Source organism: Phacochoerus africanus, chromosome 1 (assembly GCF_016906955.1).
Source record: "Phacochoerus africanus isolate WHEZ1 chromosome 1, ROS_Pafr_v1, whole genome shotgun sequence".
NCBI classification, from domain to species: domain Eukaryota; kingdom Metazoa; phylum Chordata; class Mammalia; order Artiodactyla; family Suidae; genus Phacochoerus; species Phacochoerus africanus.
The window spans coordinates 204124828-204146691 of NC_062544.1; the positions used below are offsets into that span (position 1 = coordinate 204124828).

The window sequence follows — 21864 nt, forward strand, 5'->3', positions numbered from 1 at the left end:
CAACACCTAGCTATTTACTTCATTTTTTTTTTGCCATGCCAACAGCATGTAAAAGTTCCTTGGCCAGGGACTGAACACAGTGGTGACCCAAGTCTCTGTAGTGAGGGCTGGATCCTTAAGCAGCTGTGCCACAAGAGAACTCCTGGTTATTCACTTAAATGTATTTCCCAGGAACAATTTATCTATTTAAAAGAGTTACATCTCAGTACAATGAATACTGCATGAGGGCCTAGAAACTAAGATAACTAATTATATGTAGCAAGGCTAAAACAAAATTTTCTTTATAAACTGAGTTGTACCAGTCTTTTTCTCTTTTCACTTGAGTTTATTTAAACACAGTTCTCAAAACATTTGAGTGAAATAGGGCCTCCTTTGGTAAGCAAAGGACCTGAAAATAATATTTAAAAAATGAACAGGCAAAGTCTTCAGTTCATACACAACACAGGTGTAGTGTTCCCTTCTCTTTTCTCAAGCTCTGAAGCACCCAGTCTTTCCATATAGTCTAAAAGCTAGAAGAACAAGAGTACATTTATGGTGGAATGTATTGTCACTTGCTGATAACTTAGTTGAAATACCATTATCCCCTTGTAACAGCTTTAAGAAATAGCCTTTTAAAGGCATACATTGTATAACTCTTATCTTATTCCCTGCTATATATAATACAGATTACATAAAGGCCGACAAATCCACATTTATATAAGTATTAAGCATTTGCTGTATTGAGAGATCTTTAGTTCTAATACTAGCAGTATAGAGTTACAGAGCATAATTTTAACACTTAATTGCAGGTATATTGAGTATATGGTATGTTTCATGGACTGGAGGAAAATGGGCTTTTTTTTGTCTTGAATTTACTACTGACGACCTAATCTGAACAGTTCTGCTAAGCACTGATATGTTAGAAAGAAAAGTAAAAACGAAACTTTATTGTTGCTTTTTGCCATTTGGTAGCATTTTACACACAGGCTTCGATCTTCAGAATACCCTGGATTCAGTAGAAAAACCTTTTAAATGAAGTTTTGTACAATAGAAACTTCTCAGCAGTCAAAATTTAGACTGTAAAAAAATACATGCAAAACATACTTTTCTGAAAACACTTAACTTTGAACAAAGCACCGAACTACACAAATGCAGAATGAAAACAGCATTTCAACTCCACCAAAAGTAGTCATCATAAAAGGTGTAAAAGTCACCTAACTTCACTAGGCACTGTTCACTTTTTAAACAGGAGACAATAAAAAATATTGTCCACAAACAATATCCCAACTCTAGGGCAGGTTTCAGAAAGTCTTCAACTTCATGCTTAATAACGACCTAGAAAGAAAACAAAGAAATGTGCTTCAATCCTAGGAGAACTCATCATCAAGGGTATATATATATATATATATATATATATATATACTTAATGTTGAGAATTTTAGACATAGGAAATTCCAAAGTGTCAGATTCTCTCCCATGAAGATAAAGGAAGAACTTCACACAAGGGTTATACTAAAAGAACAATGTTAAACAAACAACTGGGAGTATACATACCCTAACCTGAGAATAAGTCACTCAAGTGTTTTCAAGCTATACAAAAATGACAAGGGGACTCCTAAATAATTTCCTATTTTATCCAAAAACATTTTATTTTTGCTTTTAAGGTTCACACGTGGCATACGGAACTTCCCAGGATAGGGGTTAAATTGCAGCTATGGCTGCCGGCCTACACCACAGCTCACAGCAACACCTGATCCTTAACCCACTGAGCAAGGCTGTCCTCATAAAAAAAAAACTGGTCGTGTTCATAACCCACTGAGCCACAATGGGAACTCCCTAAATATACTATTTTTTTTTGTCTTTTGTCTTTTTGTTGTTGTTGTTGCTATTTCTTGGGCCGCTCCCGGGGCATATGGAGGTTCCCAGGCTAGGGGTTGAATCAGAACTGTAGCCACCGGCCTACGCCAGAGCCACAGCAACTCGGGATCCGAGCCGCGTCTGCAACCTACACCATAGCTCACGGCAACGCCGGATCGTTAACCCACTGAGCAAGGGCAGGGACCGAACCCGCAACCTCATGGTTCCTAGTCGGATTCGTTAACCACTGCGCCACGACGGGAACTCCTTTTTTTTGTCTTTTGTCTTTTGTCTTTTTTTGTTGTTTTGTTGTTGTTATTGCTATTTCTTGGGCCGCTCCTGCGGCATATGGAGGTTCCCAGGCTAGGGGTCGAATTGGAGCTGTAGCCACTGGCCTACGCCAGGACCTAAATATACTATTTTAATTAGCAGCAAGAGTAAGATTCCAAGGGTTGTTTTAATATATTGTGCACTTATTTGAACCCTACCAAAAAACTGGAAAGGAATATAATATAGATAAAACTACTTGAATCAACCATTATCTCTGATGGTTTGATAAGTCAGAACAAGCCAAGCTATTACAACATGTAATCATATCAATATAAAAACTTACGAGGTGAGTATGATCGAGATCTGGAACGTGATCTGTAACCTCCACGACTATAGTAAGGAGAAGGTGACCGTCTTCTGTAAACAAATGATAAGACCATCTAAGACTCCACAGATAAACTGCATGAAGATTCATATGATCTATCAGTTTCCAAACTAAGGCCCTCACTAACCTTTAAGAAACAGTGCATTAGTCAGTCATGGGATTTCAAGTTCTGTTTTAGTCCTGAGAATGAAGCAAACTATCAGGCCCAGTACCAAACATAATCAAACTATCAGAGGTTGAGTATTTCTTGCTTTGATCCACGGATAATCTGCTAATTATAATTAACCCATTTTAAATTCTGGTTAAGTACAATGTTAAAGGAAAAACTTTCACTAATTTTAACCATACCCTCTAAAAATCCCAATTTCATTCACAGTTGCTTCAAAAGTGATTTAGTTTTGTGTAATAAAGATCAATTTCAATATTCATTTATTATGAGATGCTTATAAAAAGCTAACAAAACTATTAGGAATATAAAGACCAAAATAAGGAATTAAGAATCTTATGGATTCTTAAGATTGTACTACCATCTCTTGTTAATGTACAAAGCGGTACCACTGAATAATCAGTTTAAATTCAATTAATTTCTGTAAATACACAAATTAAGCCACACACTGTCATCTTGGCTTCAGTTACAGTATTTTCATGAGCTTCACCAAATCCAATTTGGGGCAATGCCACTTATAATTCACCAAAATATCAGAAACGAAAACGTCTTTATGTGAGTCATTTTACTATTGTACAGATTTTAGTTTCCTTGCATACCTGTATATCTGATCCCTGTCCTGAGCAGCTCTCCATCCTCCTCCTCCTCCACCTCCTCCTCTGTGAAGAAAGAAAAACAACATACATTCACTTAAAGTTTTTGAAAATATATAATTCATATAAATCTAGTGAAAGCTAGTTGCCTTTAAGCGATAAAGAGCTGCTTTTGCCACCTTTTCACAAACTGGCATAGAGCGCTCCCTGGTGGTTAGAATGAATATCATCAAAAATAAACACGAGTGAATTAAAATCTAAGATCATGATCTTTACAGCCTCCACAAATCAATCCCTTAAGTGTCACTTAGTACAGAAATGCCATTTTTAAAAAAATGGCTGCATACAGCACATGCAAGTTCACAGGCTAGGGGTGGATACGGAGCTGCAGCTGCTGACCTTTACCACAGCCACGGCAACACTAAATATAAGAAAGCCACATCTGCAACGTGCAGACTATGCCAGAGCCAATCCACTGTCCACTGAGTGAAGCCAGGGATGGAACCCACATCCTCACAGACACTGTTGGGTTCTTAGTCTGCTAAGCCCCAACAGAAACTCCAAAAGTGCCATTTTAAAGAAAGTTTCTTTTTGTTAGTGATAAATGTAAGGATTATCAACAACTTCTTGTAACATTACCAAATAGTGTGCTCCCAAAAAAGTGACACCCACATCTCAATACCACAAGAAATGAGGCTAATTGTGGTATTTCTTACACAGTTTACATTTTGACAAGCAAGGCAAGGTCTAAATTACCTGCTGCTAAAACAAAGGAGATCTTTACTTCATTTTTACTAGTATTCTTATTTGGCATCACGAACATTTCCCTATTAACCTCTGGAAAATGCATCAATATTTTTGGTAATAATAAATTAAACCTCTTACCATTTATAAGAAATTCTCATTAAATAATTACTACTTTGGACTCTTCCAAGAATCACTTTACCCTGCCCTCTAGTGCATGTTACCTTAGATACCAAAAAATTTCTTTTTAACCAATGACTTTCAAAATACAGCTTACGAAGTTCACTTTATAAATTAAAAATAAAATCCTGTTCAACCTCTGGATCTTTAATATTAAAGCTAACGATTTTATCAAAGGCTAAAACTTCATTATTAATGCTGCTTTAAATTACACAATTGATTCAGGACATGATTTGTTCAATTACTTGGCAACTTAAATTTCGTATTAGTTAAACTTACCTATATGATCTACTATAGTAGTCCCGATCATCATAGCCTCGATCATATCCTCTGTCATAGTAATCCCGACGGCGCGAGCTGCCACTATGAATAATAAGGTTTATACGAACTTGATTTTAAGTTTCCAGAATGGGAAAAATGATCTGATGAGAAACAATTCCCCAGCTAAGCCAAATATATGCCAATCTTTATGATAAACAGGGATGTGATCTATTCAATGGTGTCAATCAAAATTTGTGGCACCAACAAAATGTTTCCACTGAATATAGCTTTAGCCAGTTTGAAATGACAAAGACCTCCCTCCCCCTACATATAGTTCTTAGAGGAAGTGAACAAACTGAACTGTCAGTATTAACAACCCTGAAAATAAACTTACTAGGTAGGTCTCCCCATGTAAATTCCTGGTGTTGGGGTATGTGGTCTTTTTGTTATAGAGAAATCAACTCTGATCCTACGTCCATCAAGCTCCATTCCATTGGCACGTTCTTTCGCCTTCAAAAAATAAGAAAATTGTTATATACATTCTGGACAAATCCACAAAGTATCCAAAATAAGGACCAACTGGATATTCCAGTTAGGCCAGAGAATTATGGTTGACAGCTTATTAGTAAATTTTTTTTCATATTAAGTATTTGTAAACGCTAGCCCAAATAGTTTATCCAAAAAGCCACAAAGGCCAATTTACAACCCATGAATAACTATAGATTTGATAGTGCTTATAGCTTTAAAGCAGTACATAGTTGGCTAAAGAAGCAAAGAAGTTAAATCACTGGGGAGGTGAGGGAAATCAACATATTTCATCACAAATGAAATTACATGAAATTCAAAATTCAGTGACCATAAATGCTTTTACTGAAACACAGCACCACTAATTAATTTGCATTTTGCATACGGCTGCTTTTACAACATTACAAGAGCAAAGTTGTCATTCAGAGCTTATGGCTCAAAGTCAAAAATATTTACTGTCTAATCCTTCACACAAGCTTATGGATCCCTGCTATGGAAGCAAAAGGCTGTGTGAAGAAAGCTTCAATTATATATAGTTCCTTCATCTAGAATATACACTCAATGAAACAGTATGTACAGAAAAAATATACCAAACCAAAGACTTAGCAGTTTGTTCATAATCTAAGACACCCACCACCTAAACATAACTTCAATTTCTAGGAGTTCCCACTGTGGCTCACTGCATAGCCATGAGCTGTGGTACAGGCTGCAGACACGGATTGGATCTCTCATTGCTGTGGCTATGGGAAGGCCAGCTACAACTGGACCCCAAGCCTGGGAACTTCCATATGCTGTAGGTGTGGCCCTAAAAAGACAAAAGACAAAGTAAATAAATAAAAAAATATATAATTGTAATTTTCTACTTTAAGTCTCAAAAGAGTTTCTGACACTACTGATTTCAGATATAAAATATGCTATCTTTCAGAAAGCTAACTGTGGTCCTGTAACCAAAAAATTTAGGGAAACCAGGAAGGCTATACTGTTAGTAACCTTGGGCAATTCCTATTTGTATCTTTCGGCATCAATAATCAGCAAAATGAAGTTAAATAACACCTTAAACATCCCTTCAAAAATCTCTTAAAGTACAATTACTTGTATTTGGCTTTCAATTCTTTCTTTAGTAGATCAGCTTATTAAAACTGGTTTATAGTTTTCAAAACTAAGTATAATCTTCATAAAAATTACATGAGAATTTTATATATACTATGTATAATTTTACTGAGAGCTCAATTCCTTAACACTGACCTCAAATAGCTTGTCATTAAATTTCACAAGCTTTTCTCTTCCTTATACTATCCTTGGAAATGACTTTAGCTAACATCCTTAACCAAGTCCAAATTTCCTAATTGATGTTTTAGATTCACATACTGCATTTTCACTTTAGCCTACATACTAAAAAATTTTACCCACATTTTGCTTTAAGTTAACAAATATAAACACAATTGCCAGTATACATTCAAAACCAGTTTCTTTCTCCGGGGTTATAGCTTTATCACTTTTTAAAGTTTTTCTCCATTTTAGAAAGCAACTCAATGTAAACACTGAATTGTGTTCCAAATGAGAGTATTAGTATTCTTATATTTTAGAAATATCTGTATCTAGACTCATATCACATCTGGAAACAGGCGACTCTGTTGGGATTTACCTCAATATGATGGAGGGAACGGAACCAGAATATAGAACCAATTGTTACACTTTTCTGTTATCCTGTTATATTTGAAAATTAAAAAAAAATATTTTTCTCTCCTTCCTTCTTTTCTTTTTGCAACGCCTATAGTATGTGGTAGTTTCCAGGCCAGAGATGGAGTGTATGCCACAGCAATGACAACACTGGATCCTTAATCTGCAAGGACACCAGAGAACTCCTTGAAAGTATTTTTTTCCCTTTTCCTTTTTAGGGCCACACCTGCAGCATATGGTGGAAGTTCCTAGGCTAGAGGTTGAATCAGAGATACAGCTGCCAACCTACACCACAGCCACGTGGGATCTGAGCTGTATGTGTAACCTATACCACAGCTCATAGCAACGCCAGATCTTTAACCAACTGAGCAAGGCCAGGGTTTGAACCCATATTCTCATGGATACTAGTCAGGTTTGTTACCACTGAGCTACAACAGGAACTCCTTTTTTAAAGTCTAAATTATTAACTTCAGTATCTGTTCCCCAAAGGATCCATTTCTTTTAGCTCAAGCTATAGTTACTAAAAGCAAAAGTTGTTTGGGAGTTCTTAGTGCTGTGAGCTATATGATTTAGGTTGTAGATGTGGCTTGGATCCCCCGTTGCTGTGGCCAACAACTGCAGCTCCAACTGACCCCCTGAGCCTGGGAACTTCCTTCCATATGCCATAGATATGCCCTAAAAAGAAAAAATCCTTACTCAAGTATTTGGGAGTTAAAAATAGGACTGGCTTTTTTTTTTTTTTTTCAGGGTATAAAACTTTTACTTACTTCCTTGGCATCATCTACATTTTCAAAGTATACAAAGGCAAATCCTCTTGAACGTCTAGACTGCTGGTCATATACGATAGACACATCAGCAATTGGGCCATATTTAGAGAACACTTCTCTTAGATCTCTTTCTGTAGTGTACAAGCTCAATCCAAATACTCCAAGACAACAGTTGGGATCAGGATTTGCCTGGAAATAGTAAAATAAATGTATTGTAAACATGACACATTATAAATCAAAGTTTTTTTTTTTTTTTTTTAAAAAGAGATCATGCACCTATTAGCCAAAAATATCACTAACACTAAAAGTGGATAGTAAGTAAAGCAGATGCTATTTTAGAATTATGTTATAGAAGCACTACAAGCACATTTAGAATTGGGCAAGAAAGACTGCAAAGAGATTAATTCCAACTTAGAATTGGGGGGTGGGGGGCTTTGGCAGGGACACAGGCACATGGCAGCTCATACTAGTGACAGGTAACCTGAATTTTTTTTTTTTGGCAATTAGGACAATTTGCCCAAAGGATTCCCCTTCTAGGCTTTAATCAAAGAAAATGTCCATACACTCAGAACATGCACACTTGAGGATAATCAAAACAGTGCTTTATAAGCCAGGGGGGAAAAGGGTAAACCATTAAAACTTTAAATTAAGATATACTACTCATTCAATGGGAGGCTCTAAATTGTCAAAAAGTTATAGAACACGTTCAGCTCTCTTTTAGTTCTACAGAAACATCAAAAGCCTTAATACCTGGAAGAAACACGCCTAAAATTAAATGGGTAAGTCAGGAGAGCATTCTATAAAAAATTATTTTAAACCCAGAAAATTTGAGTTAACATTAGTATGGAACATATAGATGTTATATAACAGTGTACTATTAAAACCGTAGCAGTAATGCACAGTGGGGTTTTTTTTTGATGGGTTTAGTCACACCAATGTGAAATTATTTTGCTTCAAAGTGACTAATAACGCAAATGGATACCATTAAGTGGGAGGAGATACTATTTAAGAGATAATCTCAAAGCACTAAAAAAAAAAAATCTCTACAGGTAACTCGTGCTAAAGCTCCACTGTCAAATAATAGCAGTTCTAACATCAAGTAAAACAAAGCACAAAGAAAGGGGAATGTGTTATTATATATTATAACTGCTTCAAAAACCTATTTCTCATCTTACCCGATTCCCAACATGACGCCTTCGAGTCGACATGGGAGAGTGACTGTGGCTATGCCGTCTTCGATAATCTCTACTATAAGATCTGCTACGGGATCTTCTATGGGAGCGGGACCGAGATCGTGACCTTGTATAATGCCTTCGAGAACTTCTTCTGGATCTAGACCTGAAAGACAAAGGCTTCAAGGTTATGACTAAATAGCTGACAGTAAGATATGGCTTTCAATTCTTTTAACACTCTAGAACTCAAGAGGCGGAACACAATCCAGGCATATACTAACATGGTGCCAATGAAGTGAGATTGATGCTTTTCTTCTGTATCTAGTCATTTCAATTCTGCTAGAAGAGTTCCCAAACCATTATTAACTAAAGCTCTCTTCCAATATTTCTTTAAAAACATTAAATTTAACATACTCAAAATCTTCCGAAACTTCTAAAACAAGCAACATTTCATACTAGCCTTATTTGTTCCCATCTTTCCCCTTCAGAATACCACCCTCTACTTATTTTTCTGCCTCTTGCATATACGCCCACCACTCACTTAAGATAAAAATCACCATTCACAGTAGTTTTGTCCGGTAGCGTTTAAAAATCAACCAGTTGCTCTCAACTACAGTGAACATATAAACTATCATCTAAACCAGGGAGGATACACTGTAAGAGAGAAGGGGGGGTGCTATTAATTATGCCTGACAATTGGCATAAACTGGGGCTGACCTGGGCAAACCAGGACATATGGCCTACTCTTGACCAACATTTTTAAAAAAGTGCACTCTGTTAAGGTGTTTTGTTTTATACGTATGTTTGTCATATTAGACTACACCTATTTATCAAGAATTGCAGTTACTAAAAGCCAATGTTCTGCAGTCTATTTGCCACACTAATAAGCAGTTCACTTAAACCCAGTGAATCCTCACAACAATTCTGAAGAATTGGTACTATTAACTAACTTGCCTTTTATAGATAAGAAAGCTAAGACTGAAAAAGGTTAATCTCCCAAGCCAGAAAAAACAGAGGTAAGATTTGAACCCTAACGCCAAAAGCCCAGGCTCTTAACCACTTAAGTCTTCTGTCTCCCAGAACTTATCACTTAAGTTCGTTTCTAGTACCAATATTAAATAAGCCAACAAATGAGCTAACCCTCTCTATCTTCCTAGTTTACAAAAGCACGCACCAATTTCAAAGCTAAGAGTAACAAGAAAACCCCAAGACAGTCTTTCTTACCTAGATTCAGATCTGGACCTGGACTTTGATCTGGAACGCCTGGAATCTTCCTTGGAGCGAGACCTTGCAGGGGTATGCCTTGCAGATTTCCCAGATCCATGAGCACTTCCACTTCTGGAAGCAGAACGGGATTCCTACACGTAGATGTCAAAAGTTTAATTTGTATACTTTCTGGGCAATTTTAAAAACAAATAAGCTGTGGTAAGATAAATGGTGAGGGAAAGCAATCCCCTTCCAAGATAAGAAAACATAGGTAAGGGCAGGAACTGAATATACCTTGTATAATGGTTACGTTGCTCCAACTGACACAAGCCAATTAACTTGAACTTCCACCTTTTTTGGAGCAGGGATAAGAGTTAACTGACCCCACTCTTCAGAAATGGGTGCCAAAGCCAAGCAGTTAAGGGAACTGCCCAAGGAATGTTTTGGGAAAGTTACTCCATAGTAAGACTAGGGTGAGAAAGAACCTTAGTAACTATGACACCTATACCTTATAACTATTTCAATCAAGTTGACATCAATAAAAAAAACCCTATGAAATTCATAAAACTTACTGTAAAATGCTTGTTTTTTGTCCATAAGACCTCAACACTTCAAGTTTTATTTACTGTTGAGTGGGGGGGAAAAAGACAAGGATAATATCTGTTTCAAGTCGCAGAGAAAGGCAGAAACCTAGTGGAAAGCCAGACCAGTTTGAAGGACAATAAATCTTAGACCTGTCCATCTAACCATGGTAGGAAGGCCTTAAGAATCTCAAAGCAACTAGATGGAGTTACAATAGAAAGGCAGTAAACCGCAGAGGTAAGAATTTAAGAGGGCACCAGAGAGCTACAGCTTCCTCAGCTATGTGGAGATGAGTCACAGCCAACTGATGGAGAACTGATAATAAGCAGTTAGTAAAGTTACATAATGGACATAGTCAAATCAAATTGGTTTAGATCAGGGGCTCCTAATCTAAGGGAGAATATCCAGGAATTATATAGGTTAAAAATGAAAATCTAGGTATATACTGTATACTCTAAGCTTACCCTATCAAGACTGATACTAGCTGGTAGGTAGGCAGGACAAAAAAGACCTCTAAAAGACACTAGCAAAGAAATAGGTAAATAGAATAGGTAGTTCATCAATGAACCAAAGGTATATAATCACCTAATTAGTGGAAAAAGTAAACACTATTATATATAGTAAGAACTAGACCCAAGGAAATGTTCTGCCAGGGCACCAAAATAGAAACAGTGGAAAAGACAAGAGAATCCACTCAGTGTGATATATAACCAAGGTATCATCAAGCAGGTTAGCCATTATAGGCAAATTAAAAGGTGTGAAGTCCAGTGAATCTTCCTGCTCAAGATAGAACAGAAATGGCCAAACTCAAAAAGGAATCAACATTATAATAAGCCACTAATAAGAATCAATGTTGAAGCTGCATAAGGTCTGTAGACCTTCAGAATAATTATTCTGGCCATTCTTGAAAGGATAGAAAATATGAAATTATTTTAAAATCACAGCCCAAAACATTTTAGGGTATGTTCTGTGACTTTACAGCATAGTGCAGAAAATTTGGAAGATCCTTCCTATGATGCTCAGGGATAAAATTTACATGCAACACAAAAGAGACAAATTAAAGCCTCAAGTTTAGAATAGGGACGAACAAATCTGTGGGCCAAACTGAGTTCTGGTCTCCATATCCCAAACAACCCTATAAACTTTACAGTAAGATTTCAAAGTCATTGCAAAACATGGTATAAAGTGATATGAAATGAGCCTCCCCCAATTCCCGCCATGAATTACTAAAAAGATGGCACTCTTAATTACTAGTGATAATAGCTGCTTATATCATCATGGAATGGCTAAAAGATGTACAATGGCTTTGGGGACCCCCAACTAACAGTCCCTTGGTTTTCTCTGGCAAATATTCTGAATGCTGACATATTTAAAAGCACAAGTCATCTCTTCCTTATCCTCAGAAAAGAAATTCTCAAAAATGGGGGTGGAGTTTCTGCCATCAATTCAACAGGCAAAACGCTCATCTAGAAGAGAAAGAAGGCAGAAACAAAGACCCAAAAATTATTTACTAAACTAAATGCCTTTGTTTATTCCAATGCTAGAAAGATTATTTCATGGAATAATTATAACCTTTAATGGAAACCAAAGAAAACAATTTGCTCTGGCAGGCAGAGAATATGGGTGCCTCACAGTAAGAGTTGTAAGATTACCAATAAATTAACTGTAGTTACCAGTTAGTCTAGGGATCTGAAAAGGGAGAGTAGAAAAGTCAAGATTCTTTTGATTTATTAAACAGAAAAGCCTTATTCCAACCTGAGATGCTTTACCCATCTGTCCACCAAGAGGGAAAAGAAAGTACTTCTAAGCCTAAGAATAAATCTTAATGAAGTTCCCCATTGAAATTCTAGCAGAGCAAGGGTCAAAGGTACAGTATTTGCAAAATTATCCTAAGACTTTCCACCCAGCCTCTAAAACTAATTGGCTATATGCAGATGCATTTTGTAAGCAATCATTTCTTAGACCAGGAACAGGGGAAATACTAATGCTAAGATTTTTTTCCTTTTCTACTGACACTTGTTAGGCTAACACAGAAACATCGCCTCTCCCTCCTACCTTTCTCGTCAGGGACCATTAAAGTTAAAACCCTTTTAATAGTTATGTCGGCCATTAGCTGGTTTGGAAATACATGTGAGGATATTTTCATCTGTCTAGAAGAAATGACAAATCTAAAATCATTAACCAAATCTAAAAGCATAAAATTAACTTTAAGCCTTGGTCAAATCTGTAAAAACCAGCTGTGAAAACCCACACACAACAGGAAAATTCCAAGTCCACTTTCAGGGCTGACAAAATATACTTTCAACACATTAAAGCCCTACCAAAAGAAGCACTACTCTGAACATCAATACCTCAAGGAAAAGGATCATGAACTTAAAAGTCTGCACGAATAATATTAAAAACAAAAATTTCCTGAACACTGCTCAAGGAAATCAAGTTCTTATAGATTGGATCTTGTTCATATATAGCCAAAAGAATAGGGAACACAACACGGAAAAAATAAACTCAGCCTTCCAACAAAACATCAACCTGTATTTCCCTATTCTGAGAAAGGGATATATCTTAGAAAAACTTTGAAAGGGATGACAGAAGTGGGAACAACCATCCAAATCGCTAAGTTTCTCATGTATTATTTTAAAAACCAGTTGCAGAAAAAATAGAGATTCCCTAACTAGAGCTTACTTTAGGCCTGGAGTTGGACACCTACATTTCTTAAAAATACCATACATGTTTTCGATGCTTCAAATCTCACTGATTTAATCAACTTGAGAAACTTCTTACACATCCTATTTTTCTTGGTAAAGTCACGTTCTCAGAACCTTGTTTTCTGTCACTCTCTCTGCCCCATTTGCCCCTTGGCGTTAATCATCCCTCCTGTGGGCTTGTACCTTATGCTTGCCCTAGGAAATGAGGCCTGACTCCCCCATACTCCCCAGGCAGTGGGTAAAGGGAGGAACAAAACCTGAATAGATGAGATGGTCCACCTAGCATCAAATTTTATTTTTGCTCTACAAAAATAAAACAAAGTAAACTAAGATAAAATAAGCTCTCCAGCTTGGGCCATATACTCAAATTCCAAGCTCCTTTCCCTTACAGGGCTAATAGGTCTTTTCTCTTTTGAATCCCTAGGACCTTAAAAGAATCCATGGAACTGAATAAAAATATGACATCTACTCACGTCAGCTTTGCCACAGCTCTCTGCCTAAGTTGTAAGTAATTTGGAATACAAAATTAAGAGTTTCAATTTAATGTTTAAATTAGTCTGTACATGGCAAATTTTACAAAGCGATAATCAGGGCAAAGCAAATTCTTGAAACTAACACCTATAAGGTGGGAGTAATTTTCTTCTGCTTGTAGGACACAGAATTACTACTATAAAAAGCACCAACGCAGCACTAACAATAGGTCCTAAAGTCTCAGAAAATGGATCTTTCTAGAATGTTAGCCACTTTTCGCAAGAGCTCTAAGTTCTGACTACTCTCAGAAAATCTTTTAGGTTATCTTCATTTCAGGGAGAAGAAGTGACTTGACTTTACCAAAAGGACAGGAAACATCTCTTGGTTGGTTACTACCGGGTATTATTTTGACACATGTACTCCCATTCAAGTGAAAGTTACCAACATTGCACCAATCATTTGACTCCTCTATTCAGCTAAAACAACACACATAGAAGGGAGAATGACAGAACTTTGGATTCTATTTTCCCAGTAAGTGGTGAGAGTGGGGAACCAGAAAAAAGCTACTTCTCATTTTAACAGCTAAATGTTAACAGCAGAAAATGAGAAAAGAGAATAAAGTTTCTACTATTATTGCCACTCTTGAGTTAAACATCCTGTTCACTCGTGTGACCCACCTCATTCTATGGGAAGCCCCATAATTTTTTTTTTTAGCAGGAACCCCAGTCATTCAGCTGAAATGAGCATTAAACAGAAAAGAATTAAGAATTATCTTGTGAATTTAGCATACATGCATCTTAAAGTTAGGACCTAAATGGTCATAGCTTTCCACTATTGCTATCTAGAAAGAAACTATTTTCATAAATGCTAAAAGGAAGTATCCTGTTCAATGCTTTGCTTGGATTTTGGGGGTTTGGTTCCATAACCATCCTGGTGACCTTCCTTAAGAAAACTTTGAAAAACTTAAGAAAACATTCTACTATACACTGCTCTGTACTGAAGGATAGGGGTCAATGCATTTTAAGAATTCAAGGGGGGTGGCACAAGACCACCAATTCCAACTCTGGAAGTACTCAACTCATGTCCCAGGGCCAGCAAAGTCAGAGAGATGAAAAATCTAGGAGACAACATGAAGCCAGCTGTTACCCAACTGGAGTGCTCATTCCTGCCTATTTGACTACAAGGGTTGTTTTTTAAGGTTGCATTTCAATCATTTGACTAAGAAGTTAAATTAGAATTACCTAATTTAAACGTTTCCCCTGGAAGGCACTTCTTTACCCTGTATATATTTTCTTCTATTAAACAAATAATGCATGCATGTTTAGCAAAAATATACAGGGACACATAAACAGACTAGTAATTACTTAGCGTAGTGCTTTCTGATTCCAGATTACTTCTTATCTTAACTTCATTTTTATTTCTTTTCTTCATTCTTCCGTTTCAAATTCTGACTTCTTTCATCTTCCCCACTTCACACAAATTGCTCAATATTCTACAAGTGGGACTTCTGGTCTGATAATTAGCATGCATTCTTTCTTTTATTTTTTCAAATTTCAGCTTCACTTATTCCTGAGCTTCAAATACTCATTTATAAAACTTGTCAAATGACGACTTCCGCATTTTCCTTCTTCAACATTAACCTTAATAGAAAAAGAACAGGATGAAGAATATTTTAAAACTCCAGGATAAAATCCAGTGCCAAAACTGAAACTAGAAAAAAAAATCCCTTTTGTTGTTTTGGATTTCTAGAAAAGCTAGAATACGCAGCTCAAAAAAACCCTGAAACTAGTTTCCTGTTGGTTCTATAAAATATATATAGTAATCAATCTCATTTGTCTACGCCAAGTAGGTTTATCATGCTTAAACTGAATGTGAAGTGCACGACTGAACATTTACTGTTCATCTAACATTTTAAGAACTATAATTACATTTCACACTTATGGTATTCAATAGAAAGTATGTTAAGTGTCAAAAGCACATCTCTGGTCAAAAAATGACACATTAACACAAAAGTGCAAGAAAGGAAAGCATGGACAATTCATTTGCACAATGATGACAAGGCTCAGGGTTGAAGAAGCTTACAAATTGTGACTTGCCTAGATACGGTCAAGAAAAATGTATTCAACGTCACACATTTTTGTACTACATTAAGTAGCTCTGTAGAAAAATGATTATCAAGGAAATCTGGTAATATGGACTATAGTGTTCAACCCACCCCTAGAAAACTGCTCTAGTGAGACTTTATATCATGAATGGCCCAACTTACTAAATTTAGAACTAAAATCATAAAAAGACCAAATCAAGTCAACCAACAACTACATGCAAGTAGCTATGAAGGAAACAGAACAAACTTGAATCCAACAGTGGTGTTTTCAAAGAACTTTTTGGTAACACCCCCCCCCATGAATAAAGTATTAAAATCTTTCCAAATCCAAAGGAGCAATCCTATTTTTAAAGGTGGCAATATTGGGAGAAAATTATAGCTGACGTGCTGAAATTATTAAAGACTCAATATCCCTTAAGAGCTCAATAAAGTATAATAGTGTCTATTGAACACCTTAAACAAAATACTACCCTCAAGTTTTCCTGTTCACCTCGTGACCTTTCATTTCACTGTCAACAATTTCCTCTCCTAGTTTATTTTTTTCAGAAAATAAAACTTCTTTTAAAAAAGAAGAAAGATTATCTGATCACAAAGACAACCGTGTATGGCTACAATGTCTTTTCTAAGAGGGCAAGCATAGTTTTCAGTGTAGTTTTTCAAAGTTACTATTTATTTAATCCAGGAAAAAGTTTAAAAAGCTTCTTAAGGGAGTCACATTAATTGGCTTTCCTTTAATATCCATCACTAAAATGTAATGGGAACTGTATACTGGCAACACAAATGTAATCATGGAATCAGAATGCCCAAGCAGGTTTCCTCTAAGGCCTCCTAAAATTTAAATACAGATACAGGGCTTAGATGCAAAAGATACTGGAATAGAGGCCATAACTCTAGATATCACAGCTTTTCAAAATGAATGCCTTCCTGCTGTTATTTCATTACCTCTTCCCAACTTTCTTCTTTTATATCTAAAGAACAAAATACACTGCTAAATAATGTAAACTTTAGGTTCATTAAAACTCAGCTAAGTTCAAGGGGCTACTTCATAAAACCAGAAGACTGGCCCAATTTATACACATGTGGTTAAGAGGAGGTCATACTCAGAATAAAGCAGAAATTTGTTGCATCACCAAAACAATTAAAAAAAATGATTCTAGGGATTACAACTGGAGTTTATGTAACATTGAAAACATATGCAAACTCATTAGATTGACTGACAAGGTAATATTTTAAAAACCGGGAGGGGGCCAAAAAAACCCCTCAATGATTCTACTATAAAGATTAATGCTCTTAGCAACATAAGCACTATTTTATTTTTTTCTAATCTGAAACCTACCAGAAGGCTGGTTGGATTGGAAAATCCTCTAAGACAGATTATTTTATGGAAAAACTGTCACCCAACATGCCTAAATCAACTCTAAGTCAAGGCTTTAACAGCAGACTGAATTTATAGCTAAAGTGCAAGCATATTTTACTTTTTTTTGAAATACCACTTTTTAACCTAATTATCTAAGCACAAAAATCAGTGCAAATGCAAAAAAAAGGGGTCCACATCCATGTTGTCATATTCAGCAATCTTGTTGATAAAAATCAGACTAGAACCTCCAAAACCCAATTCAAAGCAAAGATTTTGGGAATTTGAAAACTCAAATTCGCTATAATGAACAATTCTCCCTACCCCAGCTTCATAACAAGACTATGTGACAACATCTCACTCTATGTAACCCACACCTCCCAAGACTAAAGTGGGTAAAGCACTTACAATTCCCAAAAATCAATCACCACCTCATAACTGTACCTTGTAAGAAAATAAGATTAATTTTAAGAAACTGTACAACGTAACACAATGCTAAGGCTCAAAAGGTACACACGGCTGTAGCACTGTCCTTCTCTTGGGCAAAATGTGAACTATGAAAGCATTAATATTTATCACTCAGGCTTTGGGTTTTATTGGGGATAAACAAAGGGAAAAGGCTATACAAGGCGAACTTCACTTATCCATTCTCATCACCTGAGTTCCTGTTCAATCTTTGGACAAAACTGGTAGTACTTACCTTGTAATCTGTTTGAAAATGCCACCTTCCAGTTCCACACCATACTCATAATGTTAAAGCATTCTTAGTTAAAACCAAGAAAAATATCCTTCAACCTGGTTTCAAGAGACTTGTGCCTAACAAGACTCACCCTGAATAAAACAAGGTGGTGAACGGATTTCCTCCCACCCAGTGATTAATTCAATCCTCTATTAAAGGAACGTGGTGCAATGGCTACAATTCTTTAGAAAGAAATAGATTGAGATGTTTGTTTTGAAAATTAGGATTTAGAGTCAGGGGCTAAAAACAGAATTCAAAGACAACCAAAAAGATTAAGCAGAAGAAGAGAAAAACTGCAGAATCTGAAAGACAGTTTGATGGGATGATATCCAGATGCTATTCATCTCTACAGAGAGTAAGACTAAAGATAATATACCCATATCGTAAACACATCCTACAAAAATAGGCACTATTCTATCAGAATATTTACGCAATATTGATTAACATGACAGAAATTAAATGATCTGGTCCATACAATAGTGTATCTGGTTTCTCTAGGTAAAGACCCATTTGCAGAAGCTGAAGAAACTACAATTTAGGAGGGTAAAACATTATACCACGATCAATACCAAACATACAAACCTCACCATACTCTTAACATTGTGACCATAAAGGGGCCTTTAAAGATTTATCACAAACCTCACCATTACCATGAACCTCTAAACTTGGCTACTGACTCTTTATCATGTTCTTATTCTCCCAAATTGTGACATATCTGTTAAGAGTACATATCTGTTAAGAGTACCTCTTTTTCCCAAAGGTGCTAGTCAAGTTTCTTTGCAAAAATGTCCTGGAAGAAACTTCAACTTGTAAATGAATATTGACAAGGGAACACAAAGAACCCCATCTCTAAGTGTCAATATTTACTCAATAAGTAAGTATGCTTACTTATGAACAAACAGGATAATTATTGCTTGCACCCCTCCTCCGGGTTGGTTTGGGGGTGGGTGAGGACACAAGACATTTCTAGAGCTGGGGGAGGGCCCATGATTTAGGCTTGAAAGTTTTGTCGGTGACTAATTGATTAAACTGTTCAAGTATTGGTGATTTACATTAACAATTTGTAATGTTGAAAGCTTAGAGCAGAATCAAAGTAATTTTTGAAGCTCCAGGGAAGCTATTCACAGCAGGTCGTGTCCAAGATTATTACCCTGAATGCAACTTTTATTCCCACTGTTTTAAGGCCCTTTCAAGAAGTTTTTAGCCAAGCAAACTTGACTATTCTACCTAGTGTTTTTTATGGCATTATATTTAAATTGGTTCCACTGAGATTTTGGTTTTGCCAAGCATTCTTTGGGAGTCCCAACCGTTTGTTTTAGGTCTATTCTGACCACTTCAGGTTTCAATACACCAACTGGAAAGCAATTTACAGACAAAACAAATGCCAAACAAAACATGGAGTGTTCCACAACTTCAAAGTTCAGAAATCTCTTCCAGAAAGTCAAAACTTATTTAAGACAAAATATCAATTTCTGACAGTAACTTTAAGTTATTTTATAACACTCTTTTCATAAGAATTTAGTGAGTTGCCATTCTAGGTAACAGAATTGTGAGACACTAGAACGTAAATTTTTTCTCCTAACAAAAAACATACCAACTCAAAAACTTGTTTGGTGCGTGAGGACTATGTCTCTTGAGCGGTCTCAAACCAAGGACCTAATTCCTGTAATTGGTTCCCTCCCTTAAGTAAAATGCACTAACTTTCCATTCAGGAATTTTTTCATCTTCACAAGCAACTTAGGTTTATTCACCTGAGAGCTCCTCTAATCAGTCATTAGAGGCTAGTCATTTTGTATTCTCAAAACAAAAATACCCATTGTTTTAATAGCTAAAGACTAAAAAAGCATTTCCTTTTCAGTCCAGACGCCCAATTTCGATAGTATTCCCAACTGGCAGAAACCATAAGCCACAGCTTCAACAACTTGTGAACTGGATCCAAGCTTTCTCTCTACAAAAAAGCTTAAATAATCAGACAAACACTGGTGACAGTGAAAATCAAACGTCTTAGGGAAAAATATATAAAGCCAAAATTCATCTGCATAGCTAAAGATGGGGCCTGATTAGTTCAAGCCAAATTAATCAGATTTGAATCCAGAAGTTACACGGTAAAGCCACTAAGATTCCAAGAGCTAAAATAAGTTTTTTTTTTTTTTCCCCAACAATGCCCTTCTAATGAACCACCTAAAATCTTTTTCATTCCTTTGTGGAAGATTTTTGAATAGATTTACCAGATATTTGAATAGATTTTACCGGAAAATTACGTAACATCTAACCTAATCCCATCAAGGTAAAAAAAAAAATCAAGTTCTATGGTGTTCATTACCCTTCCAACAAATCTCAAGCTCCAAGTAGGCAAGATTCTGCCAAGTCTTACATCTTTACACATTTGTACTCCAGGACCCAAAACCAAGCTTTACATCATGCTTTTTAAGCCCAGGAACTGTCTTATTTCTGCACTTGATCCAACCCTCACGGAACTCCACATTTTGAAGTGAAAACTTAAAAGCGCACCAAAACAAGCTGTGGTTCACATAACAAGAATGCCTCAAAACAAAGGAAACAACGGCGCCATAAATTGTTACCCGCCAATTTCTTCACCATCCCGTGAGGGGGGGGGGGAACCTCTATAAAACAAGAAAATATCAGCGACCTTGTGGTCTACTTGGACACCGCAACGATCTAGGGTTTGAGACCCTCTTCGACATCAAAGAAAAGCACTCCATTTAGGCCGAACACAAAGCCCGCGCGTAATCTCCTCAAACTAACGGGCCCAGAACTTCTCCCTCCTAGTTCCCCCACCTGAAAAGAGGCCCCAAGAACACTCTAGAATTTCATACATTCGGGGCTCAGAATTCGACCTTGTCTTACACTAACGAGCGAAAGACCCCACAGAACGTCGCTTCTTTCCCTCCCGAAGCCCCCGCGACCCTGTGAGGTGTGGGCCCCTCCGCCGGTCGGGCCCGCGTTGACGCGCGGCTCCTCCGCCATTTTGTGCTTCTGGCAGCGCGCCCGGCCCGCCAGCCCAAGATGGCTGCGGCGAGGCTTCGCAAGAGACCAACGGCGAAACGAGATACTGCTCCCCTCCCCCACCACCGAGGGGACGCAGCGGCCATTTTTAATTCCCCCCCCCCCATCTCATAACGGAAAAAACCGCCGTTTCGGGTACCAAGCCACCTAAACATGCCGGCAGTTTCCCTCACGGTTAAGACACTACCTACGAGGGCTTTTCAAACCCTGACTCCCCTCTCTCCTGGTCTCAGTTTTCGGAACCGAAATCGCGCCCCCATCACCCGGCCCGAGGCCGACGGGCCTGGAAAAGATTCAAGAAGCTGGGACCACGCAGCCGCCCCCTGCACCACTGCTACGTACTCGCTCGCCGTAGTTCTGCTCGCCGCTGTCGCTCATGACTCCTGGCTGCTGTCGTCGCTCGACGTGCTTCCAGCGAAGCTGCCACCCTCTCGCGCCTTCTATCTAGAGGCTCCGCCGCAGCCTCACACCACGCAGTGGCTCCCCAGCCGCTGAGGACCGAAACGCTCCGCACCGCCTCCGCACGGGCTCTAAGTCTTCCGGACGTGACGCGGCGCTCTTTAACCCGGCCCCACCCCCTCCCAGAAGGCGCGCTTTCTTGGCCCCGCCCCTCTGCGCTCGACTTTCCCTTTACAGCAGTGGCGCGTTCCGAACGGACGTGACGTAACCCCGCCCCTCAAATCGCGCTAACTCCCAACTCGGGGTTTCTTAGAGGCGGGAAAGTGAGAGCGCGAGTTGTCCTCAGTGGTGGTCGCCAAGGGCCGTAGTGACGTCATCGGCCACGCCTGACTCCCTTCTGGAACTTTCCAGGGAAGCCGTCGTGGAGGGTGGGGGAAGGGAGGAGATGCCCAACATTTCGCCCGTCTTTATTTCCTTTCTTTCACTTTATTCCTCATTTTTGTGTCTTCCTGTGATTGGAGAGGGCGGATAGCCCTATGATAGGTTCCATGCTTTGCTTTGCTCTTACGGGTCTTTCCTGCCTGAAAAACCTTCATTTGAGCATCTGTTAAGTAGCAAGTACTCTACCAGATCTTGATGCACTGAAACCAGGCACAGTCTCTAACCTAAAGGAGTTAGTGGTGTAATTAGGGAGAACT

The 21864-nt window shown here is 37.8% G+C and overlaps 1 protein-coding gene across 2 annotated transcripts; it reads right to left on the reverse strand.

Moving 5' to 3' along the window:
* Positions 1–898: 898 nt before the first annotated feature.
* Positions 899–21390, reverse strand: TRA2B (transformer 2 beta homolog). Of its 2 annotated transcripts, none has more exons than XM_047788361.1 (9): positions 21110–21390; positions 9804–9937; positions 8583–8745; positions 7408–7596; positions 4830–4945; positions 4454–4537; positions 3257–3316; positions 2450–2523; positions 899–1314 (listed from the first exon to the last, which is right to left on the reverse strand). In XM_047788361.1, the coding sequence occupies exons 1-9, from the start codon at positions 21143–21145 to the stop codon at positions 1304–1306; spliced, it is 867 nt and encodes a 288-aa protein (XP_047644317.1). In that variant the 5' UTR covers positions 21146–21390; the 3' UTR covers positions 899–1303. The 2 variants fall into 2 exon arrangements, with proteins under 2 accessions (XP_047644317.1, XP_047644327.1); XM_047788371.1 differs by lacking the exon at positions 899–1314 and adding an exon at positions 2619–2671 and having other exon boundaries at positions 2478–2523; positions 21110–21314.
* Positions 21391–21864: the final 474 nt, after the last annotated feature.